Source organism: Equus asinus, chromosome 19 (genome assembly GCF_041296235.1).
Source record: "Equus asinus isolate D_3611 breed Donkey chromosome 19, EquAss-T2T_v2, whole genome shotgun sequence".
NCBI classification, from domain to species: domain Eukaryota; kingdom Metazoa; phylum Chordata; class Mammalia; order Perissodactyla; family Equidae; genus Equus; species Equus asinus.
This window is the reverse complement of record NC_091808.1, coordinates 9763400-9785040: the sequence shown is the minus strand read 5'-3', so window position 1 is coordinate 9785040 and position 21641 is coordinate 9763400. Positions and strand designations below refer to the sequence as shown.

Genomic DNA, 21641 nt, shown 5'->3' with positions numbered 1-21641 from the left:
GTAGCTTCATGGGGCACTCCCACCCCTCTAAAAAGCTCCACTCTTGTGGATCTTGAGTTCCTTGTCCCCTCAGCAGTAGGGTTCTCACGGTGGCCTTGGCCGTCTTTCCTTGGCTCTCTGGAAGGTCGTTGCCCTCGGCACAGCTTACCCTCAAGGATCCATGGAGGGTGGTCTGGTGTGGGCATCTCCACCATCTCCACATGGTTCCTATGCGGGGATGCCTCTGTCCCTGCCTCCTGACTGTTCTGCACACCAGGCTCTCCTCACTCCCACACAGATTGCTCTTCTCAAGTTCTCTCCTCACTGATCCATTAACAAAATCCTTTTGAACCTCTATTAGTCTCCACAGTCACCTACCAGGTCTCAGCCATTTCAAGCGTCTTTGCAATTACTGTTTATTTGTGGCAACTTGCTACGAGGCTGCTATCTTACTATTCCAAATGTCGTTAGTATCCCGTGGCAGCTACACAGCATTAAAATAATGACTTTCAGCTCCATAGAGTCCCCAGAGAGGGACTCAAGAGGAATATAGTTGACAAATGCAGTTTGTGGACTAGCATTCTCTACATTGAATGCTCCCTGGGGGCCAGTATCCCAAGGGAGGGTCAGTCCTTGGCCCTGAGGAGACATGGCCCAGATATGAAGCGGCTCCCGGCTTAGCAAGAGCTGGCTGTATTGCCCTTCTCGGGCTGCCATAAGAAAAGTCCACAGATTGGATGGCTTTAGCAAAAGGAATTTATTTCTCATCGTTCTGGAGACTGGAAGCCCAAGATGAAGACGCCAGCAGGGTCGATGATTGCTGAGGGCTCTCTCCTTGGGTTGCTGATGGCCACCTTCTCCCTGTGCCCTCATGTGGCCTTTCCTCTGTGTGCACGTGGAGAGAGAGAGGAAGCAAGTGCTTTGGTGTCTGTTCTTATGGAGTTGATCCCATCACGAGGGCTCTACCCTCAGGACCTCATCTAAACCTAAGCATCTCCCGAAGGCCCCACCTCCAAACATCATCACACTGGCGGGTAGGGTTCAACACATGGATTTGGGGAGGACACAATTCAGTCCATAGCAACCATCAAGGAACAAGGATGTCCCCATCAGCCCTTAGCACCCAGGCCATGACTGGTCTTTGCCCAGATTGTGGGGAACTCAGGAGAAAGGGGTGGCTGGGCCAGCAGCCAGCAGTTCACATTGTCCAGGAGCTCTGGATAAGTTAGCAGGATTCACGTGCGAGGAGCTATGAAGAAGAACCCAGATCTCACCTGGGAGAGTCGGACTCACTCCATAGGTGGTCAGAGACAGAGGAGTCACCATTGGAGGACTTCCAGAGAACTGGCCCTGTGTCTTCAGCACATCAGCCGTAAGCAGGTCTCTATGCTGGACCACATGGGGTGTGCAGAAGAGCCAGGGCCTCTGGAAGCAACTCCAGTGTCATGGTGGTGGTGGGACAAGATGGAGGGAGCAGGGTGAGGTGGATTCAGTGCTGGAGGGACCACAGAGAACCAAGTACCTGTGTGGATGTGGGGAGTCTCAAGTAGACCATGCAGGGTCTGGCTCCCAGCCGCTTGGGACAGGCCCCAGCTGTGCTCCTGGGACAGGCCTAGGGCAGCTCCCTGGGCTCTCACAGTGTCCAGGTGGCTACTTTGACCTGGTCCTTTCTTGGTCCCTTTGACCAAGATTGTTGGATCACTTGGCCAGGGCCATCGGGAGCCAGCTCTTCTCTGGAACCAGTAAGTGTAGCCTAAGACAAGGTCACACAGCATCATAGGAGTCTATTTATTTGACAGGTCAGCTTAATCAAATCATTTTTTCCAATTAATTGTGCCAGTTTCATGCAGGTACACATCACAGCTATGTCTCGGGTTTTTCCAGACTAGGAGTACAAATAAGGTCACGTTTATGGCCAAACAATGTCTCCAAGCCTCCACCGGCTTTAGTAGCAGGAATTTCAGCCTTTTCCGTGACAAAGTTCAGCGTTCCCCAACTCACTGGCTGCCACTTGCTGTGGGCATTGGCACTTGCATGCATCAGCACCCTAACCCTGACCCTGACCCTGTGTCCCTGACCCTCTGCCCTTTCCATGCCTGACCGCTGACTGTGGGCTGGGCTTGGGCCCAGAGGCTGGATCCTCTGCAGAGCAGCCTGGCCTGCTGCACTGGGCCTGTAGCCACTCCCACAGACCCTGATGAGTCCCCTGTGACTCGAAGGCCAGGATGGGTCCCTGTGGGGAGAGAGAAGAGGTACCTCTCCTCCCCCTAGTGTGTTGGGATTGGTCAGGCTTCCAAGACTCACCCACAGACAGGTCCACAGTTGTCACATCCACCCAGGACTGCTCTACCCCTCCAAGGACATACACCTTATAGTCACACAGCTCATGAGTCTAGACTCATGCAAAGAGAGAAATTGGAGGAGGGGTGGTCCATATCTCCACCCACCCATGGACTCTGACCCCAATTCAGCCCAAATGTCCTGCTGCATATGGCAGCTTTCTGGCTTTCCAACAGTAACACAGGTGTGCTTCTGTCTAGGATGGCCATGGGACAGTGTAGCCAGCCCATAGGCAGGGGGGAGGATGTCCAGGGCTTGGGGCAGACGGGCAGGACTCATCTCTGGTCTGCAGAGCCCCTGACTCTGCTGCTGGTTCCTGGAGGCCAGTCTGAGGGACAAGAGCCTCTGGTCCTGGTCATGATCACCCCTCCACAGCCATTTCTACCCCTTCATTGACACCTTCTTCCTCACCCTTCCCTCCAGCCCTACAGAACACCACTTGACCACTGAGTCAGCTGAGAGGAAGGAGGAGAAGGCGGGGCTCCTGCCCTTTGATGGCTCTCAGTCAAGCTGGGGATTCTCGGGCAGGAAGCAGCTCTGCCCTCCATCCTTCCTGCCCGTCCCCCACCTCCTCACAGAGCCCCATCGCTTCAAGCCTTGGGCAATGGCCCAACCTCCACCTCTTCCTCCCTTCAGGGTTTTATCTAAATAGGTCCCTTCCCCCGCCACACGGTCACCCCTCCCCTCCATCCACCACTTGGCCATGGAAGCCTCTTATCCTACAGGTAGAAGGTGGTTGCTTTTCTTCCCAAACACCTTCCCCTTGTTTACAGTAAGTCTCATCTGTTACTTCTCATCCCACTCATTCTGTCTTGCAAAACTGCCCCACGTTTATCCTTATAATCATTTTACTCTCTGGAGCAGCTGAGTCACCGGAAGCTTTCGGCTGTCGCTGCCGCTCCGTCTCTGGATCATTGAGGAGCCCAATCGAAGCCGTGATTCAATTGTTCAGAGTTTCCAACCAGGAAGTGCCAAGAGCCCTGTGCCATTGAGATGGTGCCTCCATTCCTGCCTGACTCAGTTTCTCCCTGTCACCACTGGAGGGGGACAGCTCTGTGGACAGTGCCTCCCTGGCCAGATGCCCAGCCAGGATTCAGGTGGGCAACACAAACACATGTTCCTTATTCTTCTCTCGCTGAACTAAATTAGACCTGATTCTTTCTCCCGGTTCTCAAGGAAACCAAGTCTAATTAACAACTTCCCAGGCTGTTCAAGACAGCAAGCTGATCACGTCTAGGAATTTCCCTTCTCCACCGCCTCACCTCCCTCTGGGCGAGCGCTAAAACTCCATGCCGTGACATCCTGATAGCACTGGGGGAGGGGCAGTCCACTTCCAGCCCTTGGCCTTCTTCCCTCCCCGGGTGTATCCTGTCCCCTCATGGCTCTCAGGTGTTACCAACATCTTTCCACACTGTCCTCACTGCTTCCACAAAGTGTCCACAGCTTCACCGCAGCCCCCCTCATCCTTCTGTAGCCTTCTTGTGAACAAATAAAGGTTTGGCTGGCTTCCCAGACCTTTCTAAGGCCAATAGGAAACTTGGGGCTCTCTGTGTGTACTTGCTCTGCCTCGATCACCCCCACTTGCTGTCATCTCTGTGAGGTTGTTGGCCAACAGAGCCCAAAGGGATAGCAAAGTGTGAGTCTGCTCCACCCGGCATCCCCAAACTAAAAAGGAGCTTGATCCATTCTACGGCTCCATCTCTACCCAGGACACACTCCACCATGACCAACCCTCTTAGCTCTCGTTCCTAACTCCTTCCTCTTGTCCCTTCCAGAATCTTCTAGTCTACAGAAGGACAGGGAGAGCTGGGAAACAGCCTTGTTCAGATGGTCTCATTGTCTTTCTCAATTCTTCTGCCTCATGATTTTGGACTTAAAAATCAAGAATTCACCTGGTTCTTAGGTTCTTCAGAGATCCCCAAACACTGCGTGATTTATGTCAAGCTGTCTGGGTGCTGCGGAAAGGTCTTTGGGGCGTAACTAGCAAAGACAGCATTTAATGAGCATCAAAATGGAAAGAGCATTAGTAAATGTGCCATATATCATCCTGTCACATCCCAAACCTTGGAACAGGATATCCGCTGCTGGAATTCAGGGCTAGGGTTTGCTTTCTTTGATCAGGTCTTTCTTGGTAGCCCCTGTGGTCAGGGTATCCTGGAGGATTAGCTGGGCCCTGGAAGGCCGGTGGGCCATGATGCCCATGCGGAATTCTTTGATGACAAAGTAGTAGCAGAAAACATCCAGGCAGCAGTTGACGTTGGAGAAACACATGGACAACTGCACGAACAAGCTGATGTTCTGCTTAGCTCTGCACTCCACAATAAAGCCATTCCTCACCAGGAACTGCAAGAAGAATGCCAGGTGCACTGGAAGAAAGGAGACCACGAACACAGCCAGATTGGCCGCGATAGTCCAGATGCAAGCCTTCCGCTGGACCCAGTCCTGGTTATGGTCCCGACGGCCAATCAGAATGCGGATGCTCCTGGAGGAGCAGAAACCCATAACGGCCATGGGAAGAAGGAAGCCGAACACCTCAAGGGGGAAGACGACCTTGGCACTCCAGGTGCTATCAGACATATTGTGGAAGCATTTGTAGGTTTCCACTTGCCCGTGGAAGTTGTAGATAGGGATACTCCCAGCCCACACCAGGACCCAGATGATGAAGCAGATCCCAAAGATCTTCCTGGGGGACCGGAGGTGGCTGACCTGGATGGGGTACTGGATGGCCAAGAATCTGTCCAGGCTGATGAAGCAGATCGTGAAGACACTCCCATACATGCTGATGAAATAGAGGCATTCCACCAAGGTACAGAAGGAAGGGAAGGGTGTCGGCACGTGGTTCAGGACCGTCTTGAATGGGAGGGAAAGCACCAGCAGCAGGTCAAAGACCGCTAGGTTGATCATGTAGATGGAGGTGGCAGCGTAATCCAGACACCTCTTCTGCAGGAAGGTGCAGAAGCCTCGGATGGCTAGCACGTTGAGGAGCAGGCCCAGGAGGAAGGTGGGGACATAGACTGCCAGCTGCACGCTTTTCATCAGCTCATCCACGTCACTGAAGGAGCAGTCTTCACTCTTGTTGCCCTGGCTCATGTTCTTTCCTACAAGGTCAAAAATAAATTAGCTGGAGTTCTTCTCACTCTCTGAAAGCGATGGTTTCAAACGACTTTGTCAAGAATAATAAACACCTCCCCTTTATCACACAGCAATTCGTGCTCATTGAATAACAATTAGAAAACACAGGAAAGAAAAATTACTCTAATGCTGCCCAGATATAACCACTGTTAGTTTTTTATGTGTCTCATTCCAAACGCACTCTCCCTCTCTTTCTGGACACACACACACACACGTGTGCCTTTTTCTTTTACAAAAAAGAACTGCGTATGAACATCTGCCCCTTTTTTTCAATCAGAACTCCTTCTGTCAAAAGTAGTAAGAAAAACACAAATCCTGACCCAAACCAATTTAAGCAAAGAGAGAATTTCTTGTAACTGAAAACTAGGGCAGGGCTGACTTGAGCTGCCGCTCCATCAGGGATTCAAACGCTGTTTCCAGGACCCAGCTCCTCCTTATACGTTGTCCTTCTCCCCTCCCCCACCTACATTCCTGAAGACTGGACAGAGTTGCCCCACCCCTGACTATAGGGCTGGCGGCAATCAGCACGTCACATTCCCCTGGACGTGGTGATTGGTTCGTTCATTGGTTCAAGGATGGACATTTGACCACCCAGAGGCACTGAAAGGCAACAAAACTCTTGCTTGGGTTACCAGGAAGCGGGTTGGGGCTCTTTCTGTGGATTTGAAGTTGGAAAGACAGAAGGTCTGGAGCTGCTGCAGCCTTGTGCTACCCCGAGGAGAAAACCAGACAGAAAATGGAGAAACATGGAAGAAAAGACATTTGCAGAGGAAAGGAAGTGAAGGCTTGAGGTCTCCACAGGGCAAAGAAAGGCCTTCAGACAGGTAGAAAGTTAGAACTGGTCTCAGGGAAAAGAGGACCAAGGCCACAGGTGTGGCTGCACAGGGAGGCTGGGTGCCGGCAGACAAGGAGGGGGTCACAAGTCAGGCCAAGATGAGAGTCTGAGGCAGGCCCTGGCTGGGTCTTACTTAAGAGCCTGGCCAATTTGGGGGTGAGGGGTGCATGTTATGGTGGAGTTCTATACCAAGATAGGGGGCTGTCTTCGTTTGGGCTGCTATTACAGAATACCATAGACCGAGTGGCTCATAAACAGCAGACATTTGTTTCTCACAGTTCTGGAGGCTGGAAGTCCAAGATCAGGCACCAACATGGTCTGGCGAGGGCCCTCTTCCAGGTTGCAGGCGGCTGACTTCTCACTGTGTCCTCACATGGCAGAAAGAGGGCAAGAGAGCTCTCAGGGGTCTCTCTTCTAAGGGTACTAATGCCATTTGTGAGGGTTCCACTCACAAGACCTAATCACCTCCCAAAGGCCACACCTCCTCACACCGTCAGTTGGGGGTTAGATTTCAGTGTGTGAACCTGGGAGGGGACCCAAACATTCAGTCCATAGCAGTGGCCCTGGAGCAGATCAAAACCAGGAGATGTTCAACCCAGGCCTCCAGAACCAGTGCTGCTGGGCAGAGAATTCACATATGACCAAACCTCCACCCACCTCCCTCCTTTCTCACCCACGCTTCCCCCGCCCGGATGAGGCCCATCTGCTGGCGTGACTAGTCCTAGACACTGAGCATGCCACGTCCACGAGGACACAGGGTCCTGCGTATGAGAGATCACTCACACTTGGCTTCTTCCTTCCCCGCCTCGCCAGCAGGCAGCTGGGTGAGCGAGTTCCCACCCTCCGAGATGTCCCAGCAGCGGGGGCTGAGATCCAAGACGCAGACGTGGCAGGGAGAAGGCACGAACACAGTCTTTCACAGAGAATCCCGTGCTGTGACCAGTGCAGCTACTCGTTGAGCTTATGTTACTTTACTAGTTGTTTGTTTTTTTTTTTATGATTGGCCCTGAGCTAACATCTGTTGCCAATCTTCTTTTTTTTTCTTTTTCTTTTTCTCCCCAAAGCCCCCCAGGACATAGTTGTATATTCTAGTTGTAGGTCCTGCTAGTTGTGGCATGTGGGGTGCTGCCTCAGCATGGCCTGATGAGTGATGCTAGGTCCATGCCCAGGATCCAGACCGGGGAAACCCCGGGCCGCAAAAGCAGAGCATGCGAACTTAACCACTCGGCACAGGGCCAGCCCATAGTTCATTTTTTTAATTAAAAAAGTATTCCATGCACTCAATAAGATTCAAACAGTACAAAATAACAAAAGAAAGGAGATTTCATGGTACCCCAGGGTCTCAGATGTCCTTTCCAGAGGTAACCACGGTTAACAGTTTTGTCCATACATTTTCCAGAAAATTTCTAAGTATATGCATATATATATATATATATGTACATACATATGTATGTATGACTCTTCTTTAAATTTGGAAAATATTATACCCACAGCTCTGTTCTTGCTTTTTCACTTTACAGTGCTTCTTGGAAATTGTTCCACGTCAGCATCTATGAATTGACTTTTTCTTTCTAACACTGCAATGGCGCCATTGCAGCCCATTGCATGGATAGGCCATAATTCATCCAGCTGGTAGCCTCTTGATGAACACTTAGATTTCCTAGAGTTTTACTGGAAAACAAAAAAATTCCACAAAAAAATCACTGTGATTTATTTCTTTGCTGCACCACTATTGCTGAGAGAATTCCTGTTCTGCTACTGTTTCTCATCACTGCAGTCCCCTTGGGAGTCTTTGGAAGGAAGGATTTGGATATTTTTAAGACTCTATATAGAATGTCATTCCCAAATCCTCTCTAACTGCTAGGGAAAGAGAGGGGGAAAGAAAAAAAAAAAATATATATATATATATCACCCATTGAGCGCCATGTAATAAACATTAAACATACATTACTTGATTTGGTGGCTTTCCTATGTGTCAACTTTCCTTACTAGTTTATGTCATAAGAGATCTAGGAAAATGTATTTGCTCATAGTCAAAGCTTTAGATTCCCGTGGTCTGTGTGAATGGCGCCTGCTGGAGTTGCACAGTGTAGAGCCCCGGGTATAACTCTTTCTACCCAAAAATGCCTAGAACACGTGCAAGCTGGCAGGCTGTCTCCTCCTGACTATGCCAGCGTATCCACAGGCCTGTCTAAAAAAATAGCCAGAATAACCAACAAGATAATTTCTTGGAACCAACAAGATCAATTTCAGAAATGATAAGAAAAGCAGGCAAAAACCCAATCCATTTCTGACTGAGAAGTGCCGCAACAGTAAAGGGGAGGACTCAATTAATTGGCTTACGGAAGTCACCTCCAACATCAGAAACAGCAGAAAACCAAGAACCACAAAGATAACAGCGAAGACGTGTTTGTATTTAAAGAGCTTCAAAAAAGGAACTTAAGGCATCCGTTTGGGGCTAGGTATCACTCAGGCATACTCCATGGATGGACCCAGCACACTGCTGATGATCAAAGACAGAACTAAAGTAGGCAAAAAGAAAAAAGTCAGTCGTGCTCAAAGATAAACTCAAACCCAAATATGGCTGAATTGAACAAACCAATGAAAAACAAAGGGATAAAAATGGTCTGGCGGAAAGCACACAGTCTAGGATGCCGGGGCTTGTCTGAACTGACAGTCCCAGGTGTATGTGTGGGAAATAGACACCACTCAGCTATCAGTGTTCTCCAGTTGGTTGATCCTAAAGGTCACATCTGGAACACTGACAGACTTCAAATGGGAACTTTTCAAATGGTAATCTTTGAAGCCAGAGGAAGCACTCTATCGGCTGGCAAAAAAGAAATTAGGTTGAAAATAAGTGCTTCCAGCTCATGGCACAGTGAGCAGAGGATTTGAAAAATTAATCCTCTGAATTCCCTCTGAAAGTTCAAGGAAATCATCTTTTTAAAAATCTTTTTAAAGAAAAGATCAGGAACTTCACTGGATTAAGATAAAAAGGCTCCAGCCTGCAGTAAGGGTTGAAACGGTCACTTTTCTCAAAGATGGGTTGCCAATAAAGACCAGTCCAATTGTAGTGGGGGCCAGCGATTCCCCCACACTTGACCTGTTGCCTGGGGCCATTGATGTCTCCTGTTCTGGCCAACCCAGGATCCACACCAGTCCATCGGTGGCACTGTAAGGTGGGTGGGTGAGAGCCTGAGAAACACATGCTAAGATGGTGTTAGACGTTTGAGAGATTTATTGGAGGAAATGTCTTCAATGAAGGGGAGAGGGAGCAGGAGGAGATAGGGAGAGCCTTCAAACCACAAAGCAGGTCTGACACCCGTGGAAGGAGAGCAGGAAGGAAGGACTTGATAGGAAGAGCTTCAGACCACAGTGCAGCTCTAAGAACGTCTTAGCCAGGCCGATGGGGAGTTCCTAAGCACAGGCTGCCCACTGGGGGGGCAGGAATCACCCAGGGCTGGTACCTCTGCCGAGCTTAGTCATTAGCTGGAAGCAGCCCAAGGAAAGTGTGGCCCCGGCATCAACATCACTCTAGAGCTGAAAGGGCAGAGCTGGGCTGTCAGTCACCAGCACTCCCGGAAGGTACCAGGTTCTCCTGAAGGCAGGTTGGAGCAGCCAGCTGCACCTGATAGCCAGCGCAGAGGCTGTCCCAACGCCTCCACTTACGTTGGAATCTGGGGAGTGTGTCACAGGCAACAGTGGGGCCATTCCTGATTCCCATTCCCAGCAGGCCCATCTGTAGTGTGTTATCTTTCTTCGGCAGGGATGGTGGGTCCCTTTGCCTTAGAGAGGATTTGAATGGGCCTTGGTCCCAGTCTCATACCAGGAAGGAAATAGAATTGAATGGGGGTTGGTTATGGGTCAAGCAAATGGTGTCTGTGAACAGACCAGAAGGGACGAGGATGACCTTTGTTGGTCATCAGAAGCTTGATGCCCGAGAGGCAGGGCTGAACTGAACAACAGAGCAGACGAGAAGTTGGATTAAAGGAGCCAAGTTTCATGCAAAATTTATGGAGACAGAGCCTCTCCTAGACGTTCCACTTTCATCTTTAAATGTCATTAATACAGAACCTTACAAACATCTGTGAATAAACACACCAAGTTCCTTGGAAATGTCTCTGAAAAAAAATAATTAACACCAGAAGAGGTTTGAGGAAGAAAATCTGGATGAAGAATTTCATGCCCAGTTGGGTGCTGTTCAGGTGTGAAGAGCAGGGAAAGCTACCCTCAGGTATGTGTGGCTTCCAGAAAAAGAATCGTCTCTAAGAGGCAAAAATTTAGACCTCCGAGAGACAGCAACAATGAAAACTGAAAACATCACGGTGGAAAAGCTTGGAGCTGAGCATTAAAAGCAAGAAAAGCATGGAAAAGGACTTAAGTTATGATGAATATAGTTACAAATTTAAAATTACAAAACAAATAAGAGATCATTCCTGTCCTTTAAAAAAAAAGATATAACACTTTCGATAAATTAACACAGAAGGAAGAATGTTCTCGGGTTGCAGGGGGGAGGATGGTGCAGAGCAACAGGACGTGGACGGAGCAGACGGTCCATAAAAGAAAAGTAAGTTATTGCGCTGGGTTCTTTTTACTTTAATAACTACGGAAACTGTAACATAGTTTTTTAAACCTTGAAGTAACCACTGACTATTAAAAGCAGGATGTCTATCTTCAAAATCGCCGAAGACAAAAAGAAACAAACAAACAAATCATACTATATAGCAGAGAAGTAAACAGAATGGAAAAAGAAACTATGCGTAGACATTACAGCAATAAATACGAAAAATTCCAACTTTCCTCTATTAACTAACCTTTTCAGTTCAGTTATGAAATGCATTCAACTCTTTGTTGCTTATGAAGGACACAATGATAGAGAAATGTTCAATGTACAAGTCCTTCAATGATATCGAAATAAATATACATGAAAAGAAAGTCAAAGTGAAAACATTCAGACCTAGCATTGTAGAAATTAAGAATAAAGCCACACATCAGGATTAAGAAGGTCATTGTATATCAATAAAAGAAAAATTGTAAAGGCAAATATAGTAATCTTATGCACCGAATGGCATTGCACAAAAATACATAAAGTAAAATTGTTAGAATTCAAAGAGCCACTCGCATTGTAGGGCAGACTTTAATATACTATAGATTTGAACAGATCAAGTAGGCAAAATATAAATCAGGATATAGAATTACGTAAACAATACAATGAATACGATTTAATTAATAGCTTTAGGATTTGGTTTTAGACAAATAAGTCATCACTTTTTTTCTCAAATATCCAAGAAACATTTGCCAAAATGAATTATCTGCCTAGTAAGAACAAAACTTTCCACTTAAAAAAAAGCAGAAATTATGTTGGGTCTATTCTCTGGCCACAATACACAGAAAGCTAGGAAATGAAAAATAGAATTATCTATTTAAAAATAAGTGAAGTCAGAACTACAAAACAAAATACACAGGATATAATCAAGAATGACAAGACCTTTCTGGATTGGTTGTTTAAAAAAAAATTCACAGGCTGCTGCCAAAACTATTCTCAGAGATAAACAGCCTTAACAGCTTTAATCTTTTTTTAAAAAAGGCAACTAAGCAAATGAACTAAGCACTCACCTTGAGTATTTAGAAAAAAGAACAAAAAGGTCATAGAGAAATCAGGAAAACATTTATAAAGATAAAAGCAGAAATACATGAATTAGAAAAGAGGAAAATGCCAGAATCAATAAATTTAATAGTTGGTTCCTTGCGGAGGGGGCGGGGGCGGGGAGGGGGGATGGTAAACAGTAAACAAAACAGTACATGTATCTCTAAGAACTATTATTGAGAAGAAAGACTCATTGATCATAACAAGGCATTAAGCTTAGATGGAAAGGAGAGGAAAAAAATAAGAAATCACCACTTTATCACCTGTGGGCTAATCCATTTAAAAAACTTGATGTAATTGACGACTCAGGAGCAAAACATAATTTACCACAATTAATACAAGAGTTGACACAAGAAGTATTGATTAGACCAACAACCATGAAAGAAACTGAGGATGCGACCAAAGAATTACTCAAACAGGCTCTGGTTTATTTAAAATTTCAAGAAACAGATAACTCCCATGCTCTACAAACAATTTCAGAACATAAGATAATATTAGTGAATTTCTGTTATGAAACTAACTTACCCAAACACCAAAACTTGACATAAGTAGCACAAAAGAGAAAAACTACTGCTCAAATGCACTTATGAAGATAGATGCAAACATCCTAATTAGGATATTACCAGGTAGAACTCAGTATACTAAAATTATAAATCATCATTGACCAAATCAGGCTTACTATAGAGATGTAAGACCATTTCAGGGTTAGGAAATCTATTGATATTGTGTAAAGCAAAAATGAAAAGCCATTTGATTGTATCAATAGTTTTTCCACAAAAGTCACTTAAATGAAGGAATAGAAGGATATTTCTTACACATGATATGGAGTAACTTGTTGACATCAACGGCTAACTTTGTATTTAATGGTAAAAAAATAAAGGGAACTTTGTTGAAATCAGATACTTGTCAATACACAGAAGGTCCAGATACTACACTAAGACAATTAACAGAAATAAGACTAAATGAGACATTCCCAAAAACCAATAATACAAACAGAAGCCTTCATCAAGAAATGATGTTGAGACATCAGTGAACAATTTGGGGGTAAAAACCAACTTAGATCCTCATCTCATGCCGTATAGCAAAAGAAATTCCAAATTTATGAATGAATTAAACTTCAAAAAAGTCAAACCATAGACAAACTAGATGAAAATTTAGTAGAGAACTTATAAAAGCCAGTGGAAGGAAAAGCTCTTTTCAACTTAGAATGACTGAAAAGCACAAAAATCAGAAAATAGGACAGGTTTGACTGCACAAAATTAGAAAATTCTTTTTCTTAAAAAATTTTAATATCAAATAATACACTGGAGGAAAGAAAATGCAACCTATAGTTAGATAAATGATAATCTCTCTTATGAAGAATATTTAAAAATGTATAATCAAGACCCGTAATAGATAACCAGGCAAAGGACACGAATAGATGGCAGTTCCCAGAAGAAGATTTACAAAGAGATAAAATTTTTGCTCATCAGATTTAATGAAGAAGCTGGCAAGGGTTCCGTGAAACAGTCACCGCTATGCTGGTGAACACACAAATTAGTACACAACTTTGGAGATTTGTAGCTTATATTACAAGCCACAGAAATCTTATTGGTCTTTCATCCAGTGATTCTGAAAATTTACCTTAAGTAAATTATGAAAAAAAAGTTGTGTACAGAAATATATTCACTTTAACACGTTTTTTCTCATCGCAAAAAATACATGCATTAAAATGCCAACAAGGGCTTAATTTCACTACGGTAAATCTACTCAATGGAAAATTTTTCTATCTGACTATGATATGTTTATGCTGACTATGTTAAGTAAAAAACCCACAAACTACAGGATTATACATTCACAATGATTTCAACTATGATTTTCAAAAGCCCACGCTTAGGGAAAAAAAACCTAGAAAAAAATTTCCATATTCCAAACCTCGGTTGCATTCTAACAGTTAGATGGTGGTAGATTTTTAAATCATTTATTTTTATTTCTCTCTCTCTCTTCTTTTGGTATATTTTTCCAATTAATTAATGACAATATAAAAACAATTTAATTTTTTTAAAAAAAATTGTATTAAATGCTAGAGAAAAAAGGAGAAAAATGAGAATAGCTTTTGACTTTCCCTTAAAAGAAGAAAAGTTTAGGAGCGTGTTTGAGGCACTGTGTGGGTAAGAGGCAAGTTTACACCGAATTTAAGAAACGCATAAGCTAACCAGTGTTCAGCTGATGAGGCATAAATCTTGCCAGGTCAAAGATAAACACTTCAACATGTAGCATCTGAGGGACTTGGGAACAAAGCATGAAGTGACAGAGAATTGGAAGTGACAGCTGAGAAAGCAGGTGCCCCTAAGAGATGAGAGCAGGATGACAAGACCCCGATCCAGGATAAACAGAAAAATTTCATGAGTTCACAGGTCAACCATCACATCATAAAAAGTGTGCATAACATAAAGAGTAAAGATGAATATAAAAGAAAGCCAAAATGCCACATTAACAATGAAGAGTGGGTGAAGGAAGGGAAGATATTTAAGAATAATTCACGGGAAGTTTGGAGAGCTATTAATAGAAATAAACGTAGATGTTAAAACTTGACCATGTTCTAAATTGCACATTTAGGTTAAATTATCTTGTCTATTTTAAAGGGACAAAAAGGAAGAGAAAATTCACGATGGAAACTGAAAGTGAAAAATTGTAATGTCTCAATATAGAAAGGAGAGGGCAACCCCGGAGGCTTGCACAGATGTAACAACTATAGTATAATTCTAATACTCTCCATAAAAAGGGGCATCCATTAAAAACTCAAAACCCAATCATCTTTTGTGGATAAGAAACCCAGAGAAAATAGGCGTAGACAGTAAAATGATAGGATTATCTACAGTTTATCAGGCACACGGAACCCTGGAAAAGAAGGAAATATAACAAAGTAATTTTTTTTAGTGAAAAGAATTAAGAAACACAGAAACTCTACCAACGTAAAAGTTAACAAACTGTAATTAAAACATAAAACACTCAATTTATGTTCCAATGAGCATAGCAAAGAAGTACATAATGGGAACACACCAGAACTGCAAAGAGAAGTCGAAATGGAAATATAATTGTAGAGATCTTAATGCTCGCTTCTTAGAATAGCATCCATCAAATAGAGAAATTGAGAGCTCTACACAGCCCTATTAATAAGGTAGAACTAGCAGATCATTGAGGGCTATGCCGTAAATCAAAGGAACACAGTCTCTTTGGGACAGGAAAGAGTTTTTCACTAAATTTATCCCACCCTGGGCGCAGCGAAGGACTGCAAGGCAATGGCGGTTCTACCCTCCTGTTCTCAGACCACAAAGAAATCACAGCTCTGCGGCAGCACAGTGGTATTAAAAATATATGATAGACATTGCTGTGCATTCTCTTCAATAGTCTCTTGAACAATGTGTGAGTCAGAGATAAGATCAGAAGTGCACTCCTGAAATATTGGAAAGGAACAAATATTTACACACAAAACACGGATGCAGTCACAGCTGCAAGGAAAATGGGAATGCCTAAGGAGTCTTGTAAACAGGAGAGAAGATGAGAATTGAGGTACACCCAATTCTGCGTTTGGAGAATCTAGAAGAGGAACATGGCGTGACAGTGGCCCTGCACTGCTCTGTCACCCGCGCACCAGAGGCTGTCTGCCCTCTGGGGCTGCATGTGGAGGGGCTAGGAAGCCAGAAAAAGAATAGATGTATTAGCATCCTCCGGTGCTCAAGACCTGCTCCACTGTGACTCCGCGGGGCTGTAAAAGGAATGGGTTCCAGATGCTGCAGAAAGCAGACCTGTCTTGCCACTGGAGGGTCTGAAAGCAGACACAGCAGCTATGCCATATAGTGAGCTCTCTGTCACCAGAGGTATGCAAGCAAAAGCAGGAGAGCCACTTATCCAGAATGTTGTCAAGGGAATTCACGCAACTGGAGGGCTTTTTTTTTTTTTAGCCCTGAAATGGAACTTTCTGTCAATATATTAATATTTTTTAGTGTTTTATGAAGAGGAGAGAAAATGTCCCATATGTGAAAAAAGACAGGGCAGGGTGTCCAGAGGCGGCAGCTCTGCTCCTGGCTGTCGCTGGCTGTAGGTCCTCTCTCTGGGCTCTCTCATCTGAATAGCCCTGCTCAGCCCTGTGAATGGGGAGCCCAGGGCCTCACGGAGCTGGCTTTCTTACTGCCAACTTGACCTCGTTCTGGGCTGTAATTCCTGCAGCTGCCTGTGCCCCCTGGTACCCTCCCCTTCCATGCCCTCAAGGATCCAGCCTCCTTCTCGGGCAGCCCTGAGCCTGTGCCTGCACAACCGGGGCATCTAAACTCCTTGTCGATTAGACCAAGCCAATCTTCCTCCAGTGGAAGGACTGGACTTTCCAGACAACACAAGCAACAGAAAGAATGCAACCTTGGAAGGTTTGCAGACTAAGAAGGCGCTCCCCTCTCGTGTGCTGCCAAACCCCTCACTCGCACGAAACTCTGTGGTCTGTGCCACCCAGAGATGAGAGGGCCAGCCCATGGCTGAGCAGAGTTGGCACAGCCTGAGGGGCGTAGGTTGAGGAGGAGTGGTCCCCAATCCCCAGACCAGTGTCATCCCCATCCAGGCTCCTCACCTAAAATCCCGGTCTCCTCTGAGGGGCTGGGTTGAAGGCCATAGTTGGAACATAAATAGTTGCTTGGTTGTAGTTATCTGCCACTAACACCATAATGCCAATAAATTCATCAGTCTGCACCTGAGCTGGGCTTCTGGGGGATGTGATGCAAGAAGGAACTGGACACAGCAGTGACAGAGCACGTAAACAGAATCTCCCTGACCGCAGAATTTTGCTGGAGCTGCATCCTAAGCTTGGTCATGCTAGAGTGGAGCTGGGGGAGTAGGGGAGGCCAGCTCAGGGACTTGAGGTGTGGCCAGCTTGGTGCCGAGTGCCCTGCAGGAGGGACCTCAGTACATCCCTGGGATGTTGTGATAATTACGCCCATTTTACAGAGAAGGAGAGTGAGGCTCAGGGAAAGTAGCAAGTCTACCCGAGGTTAAACAGGTAGCAAGGGGCCTCGCTGGAACTCACATTCTGAGTCTCGCCTTCATCTTCTCCCCACTCCAGGCTGCCACAAGCATCACCAGCAAGAGCACCCGGTGTATCCAGGAGCTCCCAGCCCCGCTTCCTCACTCCTTTGCGTGCCTGGTGCTGCTTGACATACTCTTTTCCCTCAGCCTGTCACTTCCCCTCCTAGAAACCCATCCCTTTCTTCAAATGTCCACTTTCCTGATCCACCTACATCATCCGATGTGATTTCCCTGCCGTGGCCAAGTGGAGGACATCTGTGTACCGGGGGGGAGTGTCCCTGCTGTCCTTTAGCAACCCCAGGACAAGGACCAGGTCTCCTACACCCTTAGATCACCATGTCTCTCATCAAAAGGCCCTGGGGAAGATCTTATTAAATGAAAGGAGGAACGAGGGAAGGACCTGGTCTGTAGCAGCTCCAGAGTGACAGGCATTTCCCTTTGGTGTGGGGACAACTGGTCAGAACTGGAGGAGCCCCGAGCCTTCCACGGAGCCTTGGGCAGCACCTTGCACACCCCGCCCCCCAGCCCCACCACCTTGGGCAGACCAACCTCACCCAGGCTGATCCTGGGACATTTCCTGACCTCCTGTTCTCCACCTCCACTCTCAAGAAAGAATCTAGAATTCTTAGGGTTCTCCATGCTACTGTATCTTCCCTCCCAGCCTATCCAAGAGACACTTGGTTGGGGTTCGAGAATAATCCAGGTATAATATATAACAACCAAGCTTCCCTGGTACTTACTGGGGGCAAGCAATCCCCATTACTTACTGCTCCCAAGAGCCCTGTGAGGAAGAAATCATTATTGCTCCCATTCCCCCGAGAGGTACATTGAGGCCAGGAAGTTATGCAGTTGGCAAGCGGCTAGCTTGGGCTCCCAAGCGTGGCCCTGGTCTGCCGCCAGCACCTTGCTCAGGGGCTGCAAGGCGATTCCTGAGAATGTGTCATCTTGGGCTCTTGGTGCTTTCCCAGCCAGATTCTGGGGGAGCAGGGAGCCGGGCCAGCGAGGGTGGTGGCACGCAAGCCAAGCTCCCCTGGAGAAGGTTCTTGGGCTGCCTATGGTGAGGTTTCCCCACCCCGGCAAGATGCTCAAACTTGAGTCAAACCAGGAGGAAGTTGAGGTTCGTAGAAAATGTCACCGATAATCAGGGACAAACCAGCTTTCCGTCTGCTGCTGCTGTTGTCACGGAGGCTGCCGGAGGCTGCCGCTGCCCCTGCCATCTGGGACTGTGTGGACAGAGTCGGGGCAGGTGTGGATAGAGCCCCGGCCGTGAAGGCCCTGCTGACCTCAGGAAAGTCACCTGCAGTTCACGAGAGCCAGGTCAGTCCATGGCTCTGTGCCTTGGGTTTTCTAAGTGGCCCGGGGGCTGTTACCTGTTGGTGGTGTGGCACAGCTGAGCGAGCTGTGAGATGTCATTTCTCCTCCCAGCTTGTTCACCAACCTGCTCTGGAGAGAGTCACTTCCCTCTCTGAGGCTCAGCTTCCTCATCGGTGAAATGAGGGGGTGGGACCAGATGCTCTTCAAATGGCTCTAGTGTCAGCCTGATCTGGCAGAGGGGGCTCGTTCTATCAGGTCTAGAGAGGGGTTCCGTGGGGGTCCCCTCTGTCTAAGTGGGGAACATTCTCCAGGAAGGGGATTTGCATTCCGTGCCCTCTTGGAGGTTGCGCACTGCACAAGAACCAGCGCATGAGCAGAGGCAGGAGACGCCTTTGGACGAGAGGGAAGCAGGTCACACACTAGATGTTCTAGGCTGGGTGTCACACAGGGGCCACCAGCATCTAAAAGAAGCCACCAAGACTTCCAGCGCTCCTGGGGTTTAGGATTCAGAACTACCACCCACAGAAAAAAGCGTGATGCTGGCACATTCATATTTAGGACTCACGGGCTGGGAAGGCCTCAGGGCCCAGCCTGGGGGATGCCTCAGCCCCATGCAGGGGGCACTCATGCAGAGTGTCTTCGAGGATGGGCAGCAGGAGGGCCTCCCCCACCCCCTACCCCGCTATGCTGGGCCCCATGCCACTCGCCAGCTCCGGCTTCTCCGTAGCGGTTTGGGTCAGCCTTGGGCCAAATAGCTCCGGAAGGCCTTGCGAGAAGAGATTTCCCCACATCCTCCCATCTCCAGGGCCAGGAGAGCTGAGACTCACCCATGGGCCCTGGGCGGCTCTCAGCGGGGACCCCCTGCAGATTCCGGCCATTCAGGAAAGTTGGGGCTGAACTGCAGCCTGGAGTGACTAGGAGATCCTGTGAGAGACTGAGGCACGGGCTATTCTGACAGGCCAGGCATGCTGGGACTTGCAGGTGTCTACAGGAATAGAAACTCCCCGAGATGGATCTGGGTGGTTCGTCCCAGCGTACAGGTCATCTCGGTACAAATAACAGCTTGTGGGTGACTGTGGGGAAGTCACCTGGCCCTCCAGAGCATGGGCTCTCCCAGCTCAGTGAAGAGGTTGATGGAACAGGGACAGCCTTTTCAGCTCTCACCATCTTCACCTGATCACACCTGTGCTTGTGGGGATGCAAGTTCAGTCCCTGCTCCTGGACATGGGGTCCAAGCTGGCCTGGGCCTGAAGACAGGGTTCTGGGCAGTCCCTCCCCAAGCAAGACCCCCCCCCAGACCCCTGGCCCAACCTAAGCCAAGGTGAGGCGGCCAGGCCAGGGCATCCTGGGTGCAGGTGCAAGAGGCCAGGAGACTGTCAGGACAGCAGCAGAAACAAGACACGCAGGTGTCCAGGGCCTGTGGCATGGGAGCCCCGGGAAACAGTCAGCATGGAGGGGCCTGCAGAGAGTGACTGGGGCTCAGCCCCTCCCTCCTCCGAGGGAGCCTCGCCCACCTCCCATTCTGGTTATCTTCTTTTTTCAAATGAATATTCTGGGGCTGGCCTGGTGATGTGGTGGTGAAGTCCTGCACTCTACCTCGGTGGCCCGCGGTTTTGCAGGTTTGGATCCTGGGTGTGGACCTACAACCATGCTTGTCAAGCCATGCTGTGGTGGTGACCCACATATGAAATAGAGGAAGATGGGCACAGATGTTAGCTCAGGGATAATCTTCCTCAAGCAAAAAGAGGAAGACTGGCAACAGATGTTAGCTCCGGAAAAACCTTCCTCACCAAAAAAAAAAAAAAATTTGTTTTATTGCTGTTGCTTTTTATTTAAAATTTCAAATACATGCACACGATTCAAATACATATGTAAACACATACAGTAAAACGTCTCTGTCCCACCACTGCCCCCCAAATCCAGTACCCACCTGCTCCTCAGGGTACCACTGACAATAGCTTCTTCCAGAGTTTCTATACCAACATATATACATATGTGTTCTGTTTTCTCCCTTTTTTGATACAAAAGATTGAGTCCTACATGGGCTGTTCTGCATACAAATTGTCTCCTACCTCCCTTTCTGGAAGAGCTTTGCCAATAACCCTTATCAAGGGAGTAATGGTGGACCCCTGGCAGAGGAACGTGTGGTCCAGACTCAGAGTGCTGTGCTCACGAATAAGAGGCAGGCTAGGCAGGGACTTGCCCAAGGCCCCGCCCATGGGTCAGGCCTGTCCATCCAGCTTCCTCCTCTCCTGTCTCTGCCACAGCCCTGGGGAGTCATAAATATCAAGATTTTTTTCTCAGAGAATTTCCCATAAACCTCCTCGAACTGGCCACTATGGTGCTGCCCACCGTCCCAGCATCCAGCACAAATCAGAGGCTTTGGGAACCTGGGTGGGTTCCTGCCTGCTGGCTGGGGAGCTCAGAGTGGGCGGCAGTGAAGCTCAAACCTAAAATCCCACCAGCATTCTGGGCAGCATCTGCGCTCCGGGAGCCAGCTCCCTGTAGGGTGAGGAACAAGCCATTCTGATCGTATTTGCCAAAAAGCGGCTCCCCAGCACCCAGGGCTCCCCACACCCTCTCCTGATGCTCCTGAAATTTGCTCGTTTAGCATCACCTCCAGAAGGGAAGACCTGCCCACCATGGGCATTGCAGGGTGTAAGCACTGACCAGAGCCATGCAGGATGCCCCCAACCCAGCCTGGGGGAGCTGCTCAGGGCACAGGGGCAAGGGACAAGGTGAGGACAGAAGAGACAAGAGGCACAGAGAACAGCCTAAGTGCAGACACAAGAAAGGAGGAGCTCAGCATTTTGAGGGGGGGTCCGGGGGTCTCACTGTGCAGCCAAAGGCCAGGGTATGTGTGGGATAGCAAGAGCTGAGGCTGGAGGGCTGGCCAGACAGGAGCAGCATCAGGGGTGCTCAGAGGTCCCTGGGAACCTACCTGGGACAGGAAGCCATCCCATAAAAGAGAAACCTCAGACAGTATAGTGCCTTTCTTCTAACACCATCCAAATCAGGACCAGCTGCAGTGGGATGGGGCAGTTCAAGGACTGGACACAGGACAGACTCAATTGGCAGGGTCAGCATGGGATGAGGGCAACAGCTATAATGGAAGGAATCAGGACAGGAAGGGGGTGTCGGGGTGTCTGAGAGAAGGGCCGCTGTGATCTGAGGCAGCCTGATTCCAATGAGAGCCCCAGGCCAGCCGGGTGCAGGCACCCACTCCTTCATGTAGCCACTCTGTAAACCTGGCTCGTTGCCTAACTTCTGTGAATTGGGGGTCACACATTCACTCAATCAACAAATGTCCATTGATCATCTACCCTGTACAGGCAGTGGTGG

General features: G+C 47.8%; 1 protein-coding gene across 3 annotated transcripts; it reads right to left on the bottom strand.

Moving 5' to 3' along the window:
• Positions 1-1753: 1753 nt before the first annotated feature.
• On the bottom strand, positions 1754-21641 carry GPR55 (G protein-coupled receptor 55). Of its 3 annotated transcripts, none has more exons than XM_014836048.3 (2): positions 18356-21641; positions 1754-5417 (listed from the first exon to the last, which is right to left on the bottom strand). In XM_014836048.3, the coding sequence occupies exons 1-2, from the start codon at positions 18468-18470 to the stop codon at positions 4417-4419; spliced, it is 1116 nt and encodes a 371-aa protein (XP_014691534.1). In that variant the 5' UTR covers positions 18471-21641; the 3' UTR covers positions 1754-4416. The 3 variants fall into 3 exon arrangements, with proteins under 3 accessions (XP_014691534.1, XP_070345531.1, XP_070345530.1); XM_070489430.1 differs by lacking the exon at positions 18356-21641 and adding an exon at positions 16534-16667; XM_070489429.1 differs by lacking the exon at positions 18356-21641 and adding an exon at positions 6563-6920.